We start from the raw sequence: 12,846 nt of genomic DNA, 5'->3' as shown, positions 1-12,846 counted from the left end.
TAGTTACTTTGGCACACCGGAAATGGGCATTACACAATTACGAACATCGATAGTCAACACACATGTCAATGTCAATGTGTCAATACATGTTGTTATACAGTATTTTTATAATTATTATTATTATGGCTTGATGCATGATACTTTAGTTTTGAGCAACATGCAAACGAGGCTTACACATTTCCGAGTAACTTTGAATGTAGCACGTGTTCCTCGGTTTGGTTTGAACTGGACCGCGAAAACAATACAGACTGTTTACTGTCATAACAAAGTCGTATCATAAATACTAATTTAATAATACAAGCGACATTGGCCTTTATTCAATGCGAGTGCGTGCCCTTAAATCGCTATCGTGTTCGCCTTCTCCACCAATACAGCTTCACCTTTTTTTTGGCACTTCCGGGTTACGTCATCCTTAAACCATTTATTAATTTTGCTAACTGCTTATCCTCGCGAGGGTCGCGGGCACGCTGGACTGGTCGCCAGCATTCTGTTCGTAATATTTGTAAAAACAAAAACTTTTATTTAGAGCTTTAGAACAAGGTCGGCAGTTTTGATCCAAACATATAATACAAAATCATCGTAATCTAAGCGAAAAAAAAGGATTTTCCTGGCTTGTAAATAATTAATAAACCCACTCCTCCCATGGTCCTTTTTTGGTAATTTCTTAAGAACTTCCTGAAAAAAAAAATCTTAAACACTTCCTGATTATGAAATTATGAAATAAACACGCTAAAATTCAAAGAGTTGATTAAAATCAAGCGGAAAGAGTAGAAAATGCAAGAGTCACACGATTGTGTAATTTCACACATATCCAAATATTTTTATACAAATTATAAAAGTCATTTTTAGTCTTTCAAACGTTAGAAATTCACACATTTTATTGCAATAAACACACAGGCTGGAAACCAGCACATGAATAGAAATTAGTTGAGTTTATTCATTGTATTTAGACAACAGAGGTAGACCTGAGTTCTGTATATGTATAAAAATATAATAAATGCACAAAACTCCACTGTATCAACAATATTCACAAGTACTTTTGTTAATAGAAACAACAGTAAACGCTATGGAGTCTTAGGGTCATACATTAAAAAAAAAGTTGTTGTCAAAGAAAAGAAAAAGTTATTTTCTGATAACACAATAATAACAATCTTGTAAATAGCGACTATTCTTGGAAAATTGCAATTTTCACCTGCTTTTTCCCTCCCAAATATTGTGTTTATTCAGGAATTAAATATATATATTTTTAAAACTATGGAAATTATGACTTTTGGTGCAAAACCTATATTGATTTTAATGGAAAATTTTGATGATGAAAATGTCTTTCAATTAATTAAAAACTGCATTTTTTAAATTGTTATTGCAACTTCATGTACAAAATTTAAAAAATGTAAAATTGTCATTTTTGTTGCAATTTATTTCTGATAAAAATTGAAACATTTAAGTGTTTTTCTTGTAAAACTTTTTTTTTTGTCCGACAGTTGCGAAAAAAATCTTGTAAAATTGTGATTTTTCTCAAATTGCTACTTTTTGCTACTGCTAATGTATTTATAAAATGAAACAAAAACTGTATTCTCAGAAAATGATGTCAAATTTTTCTCGTAAAACTGCGACTTTACTCACTTTTTTCCCCCTAACATGTAATTTTTTTTTGTTCTCAAATGTTTTTGGCAAGAATTTTCATTCACAAAATAATAATGGGGATGATGTAAAATAGATTTTTTTTTTTTTGCTTTTAAATTTTTTACACTTGGTTCACAATATTGATTTGTTTTTTGCAAAATTGTCAGAAAATCTTTTTCTCACAAAATTGAAACCTTTATGTAATATATATATATTTTTTACACTTTACATTTTCCTCATAAAATAAAAAAAGGCCTTGTAATAGCCGTATTAATTTTTTCGTGATACTTTCAGTGTGGCCGTAATACTCCTTGGTTAATTACTGTTGTTGGAAATGCGGCATCACCTTCCTCTTTGTAGTGCTTCAAATTCCTCCTTCGTCCTGAGCTTGATATGCAGAATTTTTCCACCGCAATTATTCTCCTCACCTTATGGTGAATTTGTACACAAATGTCACATATAGTGTACACATTACAGATATGGTCCATAGTACTTTGTTTTTTCACTCCCATCGCTCGCTGCTGAACTCTGATGTGGACGACTCTGTGCTGCCGGCGGTGGGCACAATGTTCAGGCTGCTCAGCACCTCCTGCGCAGTCTTTCCCAGCATGCCCTGCATGTCGCAGACAAAGCGGTAAACGTAGCGCTTGCCCGCCGTCTTGTGGATGATGTTCTTGTGGTAGTAGTAGCGAAGGCCCCGGCTCAGCTTCTCGTAGTTCATCTTGGGCTTGTTCTTGCACTGGCCCCAGCGCTTGGCCACCTATGGCAGGAAAGACAAAGGTTGGGTCGAAGACATTAGAAACAAAGGCAAATAAATGCTTCCCTTCATTTGGATTTGAGTAACTAAACCCCTAGTTGGGGAAATATGGTAAAAAAGAAAAAGAAAAAAAGTTTAACTTATTCACTCCCAGCTATTTTCAATGAAGCAAGCCCCTTCGCTCCCGGCTGTTTTACTGGATTTTGACTGATTTTGCAAGGCCCATAGAATATTGTGTTCTATTGATATAAAAACATGGAACCTACCAAAAGAAAGATTACAGTCTCTTCTTTCATCAGGAAAAAAAAGTATATTTGTATCTGTTTTCGTTTTGCAGCAATTAGCATTAGAATATAGCTAAGTTTCATCATTATTCACATTCCTGGCGAAAACAATGGGAAAAAGAGCTTGTTGCAACATGGCCCTGGCCGATCTCTTATGCTCTAGCATTAAAAAAAACAATTTAAAAACGTATAAATGTTTTGGGGAGTGCACGACAAATTATTAACTTATTTATACGTTTTGGGGTATGAATGAGATGATATGACTCCAAAAACGCTTCTGTAAAAATGAAGGCTGCCCCTCAAATAAACACCATCCTACTACTAAGAAGAAAAAAAACTTTATCAAAATAATAGCTAAAATGATTTTGTAAAATTAAAAGCCTTTCCTCCAATAAACACTTCCTGCCATCCACATTTGAGCAAATAAAAGCCTCCCTTGAAAATGATGCCTTCCTCTCGGAAGCTATGAATGAGTCTTACCTCAGTGGGGTCGGACATTTTAAACTCCCAGCCGTCCCCCGTCCAGGAGATGAAGGTGCGACAGGCGGAGTCCAGAAGAAGCTCCAGTAGAAACTGCCACAGCTGGATCGGGCCCGATCCTAACAAAAAGCCCGTGAAAATACGTCCATTATAGTTGCTACTGCAACCACAGCTTTGCATTTGTTTAAAAAATAATAATCTACAAAACAAACCCGGATAAGCGGACATAGCGGCCATGTGACTGTCCCTCTCGGACCGCTGTAGGTTTTTGCGCTTGGCCACACGGGGGTAGTAGTGGTCTGAGGGCTGAGGGCTGGCGTTGATGGGGGCGGGACAGATGGCGGGTACAGGCGGGTGCGGCAGGGGGCCGCCGTAGCCAGCCGGGGAGTATTCGGACCAGAAGCCTCTCCTCTGGCCGTCCGACTCAGGGTAGAGGTCTGCCGAGTGGCGAGAGTAGCCCGACTCGGTGTCGCTTTTTACGCTCGGGAAGGGGCTGTGGCTGCTCTCCGTGGCCGGGCTGAATTGCCCGTTTTGGGGCACCAGGCTCTGGTAGCTCTGGTTGGCCCCTGGCTCCTGGTAGCCGCCTGCTTGGGGCTGCTCCACCATTAGCCCGTCTGCCGGTGAGAAACCAAAGTTAGTAATTGTTAACATTGGGCTTACACCCCAAAATCTCGATTTGTTATTCGCGTTGACGTTGGTGAACAAGTTCTGATTTAATTCGCAGCTTTTGCGTATAACTCTTTATACGATACGATATACTTTTATTTCCCCCGTGGAACTTTTTCCTGGAATCCTGGGAATATTTCATGGAATTGTAACTGCATTATTTTTAAAAAAAGGAAGTATCAGCTGGGACACAAATTAATTTCGAAATCATTGATTTGTGACAGGGTTTGAAAAGGAAGCAGGCTAATTAGTGGTCACATGGTAGTGTTAAGTGGTCTGATTCATTCGGATTGTCCTCGGGCTTCTCCCGGATCTTGGATGTCAGTCAAAAATGTGGCAACGAGAGGACAGGACCTCTTCCTTCTTTCATAAACACTATATGTAATTCTGCAGGCAAGCACAAAATTATTCCCTGTCAAAAAACACCTGTGGACGAAGTGTGGTGGAATTCCTTAAATTGTGCCCGTAAATCAATTTAATAGCCCTTCGATGACACAAGAGAAGCTGTTAATATAAAATAAGCAAGGAAGCTGCATTTTGTTTTCAATCTGAGCATTTTGTTGATATGGCAAAATAGTTTGAAAAATGTTATGAATCTCCTCAGTTACAATGTACACAAAGCAAAACAAGCCTTTAAGTCTTTATGGCATCGGGACTTTGAACTCATAACTAGAGAATGTAGGTGAAGGTGAATGGAAAACTTAAAGACACGTGAGCGATGCCTCAGGTTACAACAAAAAGTCTGTTTATGTTTCAGCTGTCTGATGTTTGGACCCTTATTTGATCATTTTCTTTTGTCTTTTTCAGCCATCTGATTGGCCCTGAATGCCTGCGCCTGATGCTAATGATGAGCTTAGCATGGCTAGTCAAGTCAATGCAATTTTACATGGACAGTGTCAATTCAAAACACAAGTTATTGTAGAATACATTCTCCTCAAGTACCGAAGCCCAGAGGACATCGGAAAGGTAAAACTCCCTCTCCGAAAGAAACTTCCAACGGACCTAAGACTCTGTGAGGGATTATTGTCTGCCTTGACTGGTTGAGTTGAGATGGAGTGATAGCATAGCGAAAGATAGGATATAATAAAAAGAGATAACAAGAAAGAAGCAGGTCACTTGCAACTAAGGGGGATAAAGAAAAAGGTTAGTGATATCATGGCAGCCAAATTAATAGATTGGTCATCACAGTGAAACAGAAGAACATAAGTGTCCTTATCACGGAGACAGACATTTGAACTGAAAAATAACATGGCGAGTAGTCTAACTGGAATCTGTGTTAAAATTGAAATTAAACGGTAAATTACACACAATGTGGATGAGTAGGAAGAAGAGTAAATAAATAGCTTGTATAATGCAAATAGCCATCAAACAACAAAAAAAATGTTGTAATTGTCCATCAACACCAACATCAAATAAAACCAGTGTCATACTTTAGCTGTAAGTGAACATCACTGCAGTATGGCAACTTGCACTTTACAATAAAGAGAAAACAGCAGAAAAGAAAGAGATAAAAATTAAAATTAAATTATAGTTAAATAAATATAAATATAAATAAATATAGTTATATATTATAGTCCGACAGATTTTTGTTTTATATGGTAAATGAAGTGCACTTACATAAGTTCTACTTTTTTTTTTTTAATTAGCTAATGCTCTTCAATGTGCCCAAAGGTAGAATTCAGGTTGATTATTGCACTTATTGGTGTCGCACAAAATAAATCCTTGTCGCCAACAGGGATTAGCAGCATGCTAAAGCTAAAAATAATTAGCTTAAGAGTTGTTCTTTTTGGTACGAAACAGCTTTCAATTTTTGGCATGCGTTACACTGCTGACTGTACTGTTTAACAGGTGATTTAAAGCTCATTAGTTGGCTAACTATTCACATAATGGCGCTTTCACTTCCGGGTGAAGAGCTTGACAAAGCCACTCGTCACCAAATGACGCATGCATGCACACGCCCCAAAACTTGAGCTCCATTAAAGTGGCAGTACATGCAACAGTAGTTCAAACATTCATTGTGAGCCGAGTGCAAAAATTACGATCACCACTGATTTGTGCAAAAGTGGAAAACACAACGTCGATATTTGCTAATTATATTACATGGGTGGTTGAAACCAATTATACATGTTTATTTAGGAATTTCTTCATTTTAATCAAAGCCTCACCTTGTGGATACGAAGTCCACCAGGTGAACTCCTGGAATGAGTCCAGGTTGAAGAGGCCGATGTCGCTCGAGTTAACTGTAAAAAAAATACAAATAAAAACAAGATGAAATCAATTTGAGTGTTTTTCAATGCATCATACATTGTATATATTTTCTTATTGACCTTTGGGCGGCTCCGCATAGCAGCTGTCGAGTGGAAAGTGCGGCGGATGCGTGGACGCCTTGTTGCTGTCTAACAGAAAAGACACATCTTCACCAGGGTAGTCTGGAGGTTACATACACATAAATATTAGGCAACATTCATACGCCCATATTAGAAAAACATTATATAAGTTATATTTTTATGTTTTAGTTATTATTCTAATAGTTTCCCTCTTTTTAAAAAGTTACAACACAAATTATTTTATTTTATTTTTTAAATCCACCCACATTCAGTACAGGTACAATTATTAAACACTATACATGACAATGCAATAGCCATAAAAGGCCACTAGATGGAAGTATTGCTCTGAACTTCCGTCTTCCTTTCTATGGACTGTTTTGAAATTTGAGCGTTTTTATTGCTTTATTTTACTTTTAATTATTTACATTAATAAAGCCTTTATTAATTCAACCATCATAACTGCAAGTTTAATTTGACTTTTTAAAGCAATTGTATTTTTCCCCCTACACTTGTGTTACTGTCAGGGAAGTTCAAATGTGACTTGTAACATGGCCTGTATATTTAATAAAGATTTAATCACTAAGAGTACTTTTACTTTATTTTACTCTTTTGTAACATTTTTACAGCAGTTACCACTTTTTTTCCCCACTTACATGACTACCAGGGATGCGGAAACGTGACGTAAAACATGACCTGTATAGTAAATATAGCTTTTCACTGTATAGTTTTACTTCATTACAATTTCTTTTACAGCATTCAACTTCTTCTTTTTTTTTTTCTTATTTATTTATTTTTTTTACAGTTCAACAACCATCAGTGATGTTAAAATGTGACTTAAAACATGGACTTTATAAGTAAAAAAAGAAAAAGGAAAAAAGAGTCAACCAGCCTACTTTTAATTATTTATTGTATTTTTTATGTGTTTGGTGGCTTTTTGGACTTTAATGGTCTGGTCAGTAACAATGTGAGTATTTTTATTTTATTTGTAAAGCATTTAACTTTAAAAACAACAACAACAACAACAATTTAGTCAATGTGATTCCAAACATAGCCTGTACGGTTAGTAAAGTGTGGAATAATCAAATTAATTCACTTTATATTATGTCCTTATGTGGAGAAAAGAGGGAAAACTTCAGTCATGTTCCAGGTTCTGAATCAAACTTCGAAATGTACCTAATGAAGTGTCCAGTGCACACAAACAATACATGCATCAAGAAGACGGGGACAACATGCTGTTAGAGCAATTAGACTAAACACTTGTTAGTGAGGCAGGAGGGGGGCATTTGTTTACCATCTAATCAGCATAGACTGCACTTTTTTTCTTTTTTGCAGCTGAATGGATGGAGGAAACAGGGGAGGAAGAGCGTGGAGGAAACACCAGCGGAGGGAGTGTGACAGCGTAGTGATGGAGGGAGGGGGCCATGCACTCTAAATCTGTTGGAGGAGGAAGTCTGGAGGAAAGGATTAGCTTGGGGAGGGTATCTTTAACCTGACCACCCTGATTCACTCTCACATACACTTATATGGCCCCCTCCCTCACATGTGTCAAGGCCTCATTGCAAAAAGCTCTGACAGATGTGATGATGATGCCGACTGGGAAACTATTTCCTGTGTCCTTCAAGGCTCACAGGAAGCCGGCTGCATAAACAATTGAGCCTTCATCATCGTCATCCTCAACCGAATTAAAAGCATCATCATCAAAATCATCCGGAAAAAAAAAACAACTTACCAAAAGATGCAAAGTCAAACCCTGCCGGCACCTCCTGGGTCCTAAAGTCCTCCGGATAGAAGCCACCCTGGCACACCTCCATCTAGTGAGAAAACCAGTTTTTAGAAAAATCCATACATTTTTTTTTTTTCCTTTAAAAGAACATTTGTGCTAGTAAGTGACGTACCTTTATTTTAGTGTCGGGCTTGATGGCGGAGTCCCAGTACATGTCTGTCCGTGCAGTGTCAAGTCAAATGAAGGAAAGGAAAGTGAAGGCTCCTCTGGGGTGGGACAGGTCCGTTATAAGAGCAAAGCGGATGGGGTGGGAGGGGCAGGCCAAGTCGTGACCGCCACAGTCATGACGTCACAGACAATCACCCCCACCCCAGCATACACCCGAAATCCGCCACCTCAAAAAAAAAAAAACACTTTTCATTCATAAACATCTTTTTAAATAACTTCACGAAGAGAGTATTTAAAATCTAATATGTCGTTTGTTACATTTGTAAAGGAAACAAATAATAAAAAGTCAATACATGAAGATATATTTACCTTCTGTAGATATTTTATTTTTTAATTGTTTGGGCAAAATCATTTATTTGTTCGCTCAACAACACAACAGAACTACTGTTGGCCTACATCTATTTTATATTTATAATATGAAGTTCATTTCAATTCCAATACAATCAAATGTCTATATTTTAAGCATTTTTGTATTTCTTCGAAATGTGAACTGCATTATTATAAATATAATATATTGCATTATTATTACTGATCACATTGAAAAACAGCAGCGTATATGATTCATTTAAAATACCCAAGCCATAAAACAAAAATGACAGAAAATAGTACAATTATAACCAATAAAACACTGAATGTATTAATAAGTAAACCGACCAATCAAATACTCTTTATACCATCAACTGTTGAAACAAAACATTTTCCCATTTGAGAGAGAAAAATCCCAGTTAATATATTATTCGGAAAAACTAACTTCTTTTCGACAACTAAATAACAGAATTTAGTTTTACGTGTTGTGACATTATCGTTGGTAATCTATATACACCGGCTGCAAAATGTGGAAAAAACTTGGCCACTATATCTCAAAACAAACACACGTTAACGCTCATAATAAACAGCGTAGTAAAAACTCTTCTTTTTTTTTTAAACATCTTAATAGGCCCCCCTAAAAAAGAGTGCGCGGATTTGACGTGATGGCGGCCTTTTCAAATCAAATCTGGTCTAATGAGGCGGAGGAAGGCAGAGGGCAAAAAAATATAAAAATAAATAAATCTGTGTGTATCTTTCGGGGGCATTTGGCTGAAACAATGGCCCCGTGAAACACATGCACACAGACGGGTTGATGAAGAAAGTCTTGAAATCTCAGCGTGAGTGGTGGCTGCAGATAAGGCCTCCTCCAGGGTTTCTTATGTAAACAAACACCACTCTGCTATTCTCTCACACAAACACACGTACACGAAAGCACACACGCGTATAGACACACACTGCATCTGGAAAAGTGGGCTCTCGGGTGAAATCGTGCGCGTCGCTGAGTCGTGATTGGGGAGCCCCACCTCGGCCTGGCTGCACAACAAGCCGGCTAAGGTTACACAAGAGGCGACCGCTGATTAACTGCCGTCTGCCGGCAACTATCAGCTCAGGAATCCCGACACAGCACCGGCACACACGGACCCAACCGAGCCCCCAAGCAAAAAGTGGCGTTAGGGACCACTATTTCCTCTAATAATGTTTGTGAAAGTATACCCACAGTTTGATTTAATTATTATTAATTATGTTTACCAACGAGTTAAGTCATTTACGTAAATTAATGTCTGTGCTTAGTATCAATAACTGAAGATGTAATTTTTCCCTTTTGTTTTTGCTTACAAGGTTAGTTCGGAGCACGCACGTTCATTTCCGGGTGTGTACTTCCGGTTCAGAAAGAAGATGCAGCTGGCTTGACCTCGCGGTCATTTCAGTCGATTTATGTTTATTATTTTATTAAGGACACAAAAAGGACTTCGAAAACTCAAGACTCTTTAATTCCCCTCTGGCAGCAGTCAACAAGTTTTTTTTGTTTTTCTTTTAACTGTGTGAAGTTATTAGCACATTGTGCTAGTATTTTTGTACAATTTTCACGGTGCGATAGAGAATCGAAGCCTTCATTAAACCCATCAAAGAAAGCTACTTGAGTTACAATTGGTATTACAGTATATGCATTTCCCAAAGTTGAGGGATATGAGTGTGTGTGTGTTTGCAGTATGCTACATTCCAAGTGACACAGCACTAATAAATATCATGAAACTTTTTAGACCAAGTACTGTCAGGGGCAGAGTTACGGTGTGGTCTGTGGTGGCCAAAGCCACCCCTGGTCACTCTCTGGCCACGCCGCAACTAGGGGAACATTTTGACACCTGCAACTTTCCTGCTGTTTTACACATCTTACACAGATACAGTATTTTCAGATTACTTGATATTTGTCAGCAAAAACAGCTGTTCGTACCGGGCATCAACTGTGCATCGCAATGGTGCTAAACTGGGGCTAGGGGGTGTTATTTCCCAGTCACAAATCTGTCTAAGACCCACCAGTATCTTATTTTATTATTCTAAAATGTATTTTCAAATTATTTTCTCAGCCCCCTATGTATCAGGCAAAAATATCTGGAGCTGTAACTGTGCATGCCACGGCAGGTTAATTATTCATGCACATTCAAATGCAGTGACATGTGTTTTGTTTTTTAGCCCAAGAAGAAGAAAACAAGACTAAGCAAGGATTATACATCCCCAAAAAAATCAATACAAAAAATATTGAAAACAAAAAAACTGTAAACTGTATATTGTCGCAGGGCAAAAATCTGTCCAAATCTCCAAATTTTTCCCACAAATCGATACTTTTGATCAGTCCCAACTGATTCTGTTATTTTAAAGAAATGGTTCTCAAAGTGTGGTACGAGTACCACCTGCCATACCCAGTGCAAACATGCAATTCTGTTATAATTCCTCCTACCACTAGAGGGAGTCTGTTTTGAGAGTCACAGGTGTCAAATTTAAAACAGAGCTGGTCTGCCATTTTTTGGGGGGGCTAAGCAAATAGTCTTGCTTTTTTTTGTGTGTGTGTGTGTGTGTGTGGGGGGGGGGGGGGGGCTAAATGGGTTTGCCCAGATATGAAGTATAGACAGGATACTGTTGTCACGTGTGTTAAACACTCAATACCTGCCAGAAATCCATCCATGTTGCTTTCAGCTTCTTAGCAGATCATGCAGAAACACGTGATCTTTTACGGCTCTGATACTGAACAACTTGCTGGATCTCCGTGTGTTTACGTTTAAACGCTCCAATTCTGCAGCATCTTCGTGTGAAAGAGGCACAAGACGGAGTGAGTCAGTGGAGAGGATCACAAAGCCAAAGAAGTTGCGGCCGGGGAATGTTCCTTCATTGTGTCTGACAGGAAAGCTGGGATCAACACAAGGCAACAAAAGCCATCACCTGGAAAATGACGCCGCACATAAACATCCAAGCGACTATTCTGGGAACACTCAAGACATGTTTTAGTGTGACAAGTCACTTGTGTGATTTGAAAGGTGGCCAGAAATTCAGGTTTTACTTACCTATATCAAAGCCATGCTGTGCTACAAGGTTTTCATTTTCCCAAAACTGGAGACCACATCAGCTGACTTTGAGAGGCGGGGTACAGTGGGTACACCCTGGACAAGACATTCTTACAAACTTGTTTCAGTACTAAACAAATAAATAAAATATAATATAACATTTTCCCTTGACTTTATTTTTGCAAAAACTAACTTTTACACCAGCTTATTAATGACTTCCATCCATCCATTCCCCAAAGTGCTTATCCATCATAGTAAAATGATTACTTTCTTGTAATATTGTGACTTTATGGAAACTTAATTTTAAATCATGATGGCTTGCCAATTCGTTTTTGAGAAAAAAAAATAGCAACAATTTAACCAAGGCAACCCCTCTAGTTCACTTTTTTTGCCTACCATATTGACATCATAATATTCTTAAATGTATTATTTTTTTAAATATTTTTTTTTTGCAGTAATGCTACTGACTTTATTCTTGTAAAATTAAAATTTTATGTTATGATTTTTTTTTTACCCTCAGTCTGGAACTTTATTTTCATAAAATTATAAAACGACCAATCATGGCTGGTTTCAACAAGTTTTGCTAACATCACATGCATGACCAAACCTAAAAAAAAAAAAACAGGTGAGCCGTGATTGGTCGTTATTTGAGCCCTGAGCACGTGCGATGTCATTTTAAGTTATCAGCAAGTCACAAAATGTGTTTTTAATGGTATTAATTGTACATGAAATATAATGAAGTTATCAAATAAATTCTAGACAAAATATAAACTTTTTATTGCTGAAAATAGCTAAATGAGTCAAGTATTTCTTTAAAAAATGTGTGGATGCTGCTACTTTCTTAAATTCTGCAGATATACGGTTCAGGGGAAGTCAAGTCAAAACTTTTCTTTATACGTGTGTCCCACCCAAGGCATCGTGATTAATATTTCGTTTGTGGAATATGAATGAAGTGGCAAAATCCACCCGTTTTGACCCATCTCAGGAGGCGGCCATTTTGCCACCTGCTGTCGACTAAAAATGACATCACAGTGCCAGGCGCGGCAAATCACAACTCAGAAAACAACCTTTAATGGATGGAACGATTTAAAAAAAATGCTCTCGTTATTTATCACGTCAATAAAGTTAAGATCCCCCCCCCCCCCTCCCCTCAAATGTCATTTACATTTTGTGGCATATTTTGATTTACTGTCCTTCTTTACTGCTATATTATAGTTTGTTAAGAGTAAATATTTCTCAAAAAGGGCAAATTCCACTTACTGATCACATGGCAATAACACATTCAATCTAAACGAAGGTCACGTGGCACCTTGCCCTGAAAGTGCTGTTTGAATGCAAGGGTGACTTCACTTCCCACTTTAGAGAGCGAACGCGAGCAAAAGAGAGAGAGAGA

At 37.8% G+C, this 12,846-nt stretch overlaps 1 protein-coding gene and 1 long non-coding RNA gene across 4 annotated transcripts; one reads left to right on the top strand and one right to left on the bottom strand.

The window, feature by feature from the left end:
* Positions 1–881: 881 nt before the first annotated feature.
* etsrp (ETS1-related protein) lies at positions 882–8,249 on the bottom strand. Of its 2 annotated transcripts, none has more exons than XM_077575258.1 (7): positions 8,033–8,249; positions 7,867–7,948; positions 6,138–6,239; positions 5,976–6,050; positions 3,357–3,758; positions 3,145–3,263; positions 882–2,383 (listed from the first exon to the last, which is right to left on the bottom strand). In XM_077575258.1, the coding sequence occupies exons 1-7, from the start codon at positions 8,072–8,074 to the stop codon at positions 2,126–2,128; spliced, it is 1,080 nt and encodes a 359-aa protein (XP_077431384.1). In that variant the 5' UTR covers positions 8,075–8,249; the 3' UTR covers positions 882–2,125. The 2 variants fall into 2 exon arrangements, with proteins under 2 accessions (XP_077431384.1, XP_077431385.1); XM_077575259.1 differs by having other exon boundaries at positions 6,138–6,206.
* On the top strand, positions 4,510–11,564 carry LOC144057552 (uncharacterized). 2 transcript variants are annotated; one of them, XR_013295288.1, is made up of 3 exons: positions 4,510–4,776; positions 7,470–7,951; positions 11,192–11,564. It is a non-coding gene; the product is annotated as an uncharacterized LOC144057552 (long non-coding RNA). The 2 variants fall into 2 exon arrangements; XR_013295287.1 differs by lacking the exon at positions 11,192–11,564 and having other exon boundaries at positions 7,470–8,390.
* The last annotated feature ends 1,282 nt before the right edge of the window (positions 11,565–12,846 follow it).

Source organism: Vanacampus margaritifer, chromosome 9 (assembly GCF_051991255.1).
Source record: "Vanacampus margaritifer isolate UIUO_Vmar chromosome 9, RoL_Vmar_1.0, whole genome shotgun sequence".
In the NCBI taxonomy this organism is placed as follows: domain Eukaryota; kingdom Metazoa; phylum Chordata; class Actinopteri; order Syngnathiformes; family Syngnathidae; genus Vanacampus; species Vanacampus margaritifer.
The sequence above is the reverse complement of the archived record's forward strand: the minus strand, read 5'-3'. Positions and strand labels throughout refer to the sequence as shown.

What these genes read in the sequence shown, in the direction of transcription:
- etsrp (XM_077575258.1), bottom strand. Translation starts at nt 8,074, where the DNA reads ATGTACTGGGACTCCGCCATCAAGCCCGACACTAAAATAAAG. An exon ending in CTATGCGGAGCCGCCCAAAG is followed by an intron (nt 6,051 to 6,137) that starts GTCAATAAGAAA and finishes TTTTTTTTACAG; the next exon opens with TTAACTCGAGCGACATCGGC. An exon ending in AAATGTCCGACCCCACTGAG is followed by an intron (nt 2,384 to 3,144) that starts GTAAGACTCATT and finishes TTCCTGCCATAG; the next exon opens with GTGGCCAAGCGCTGGGGCCA.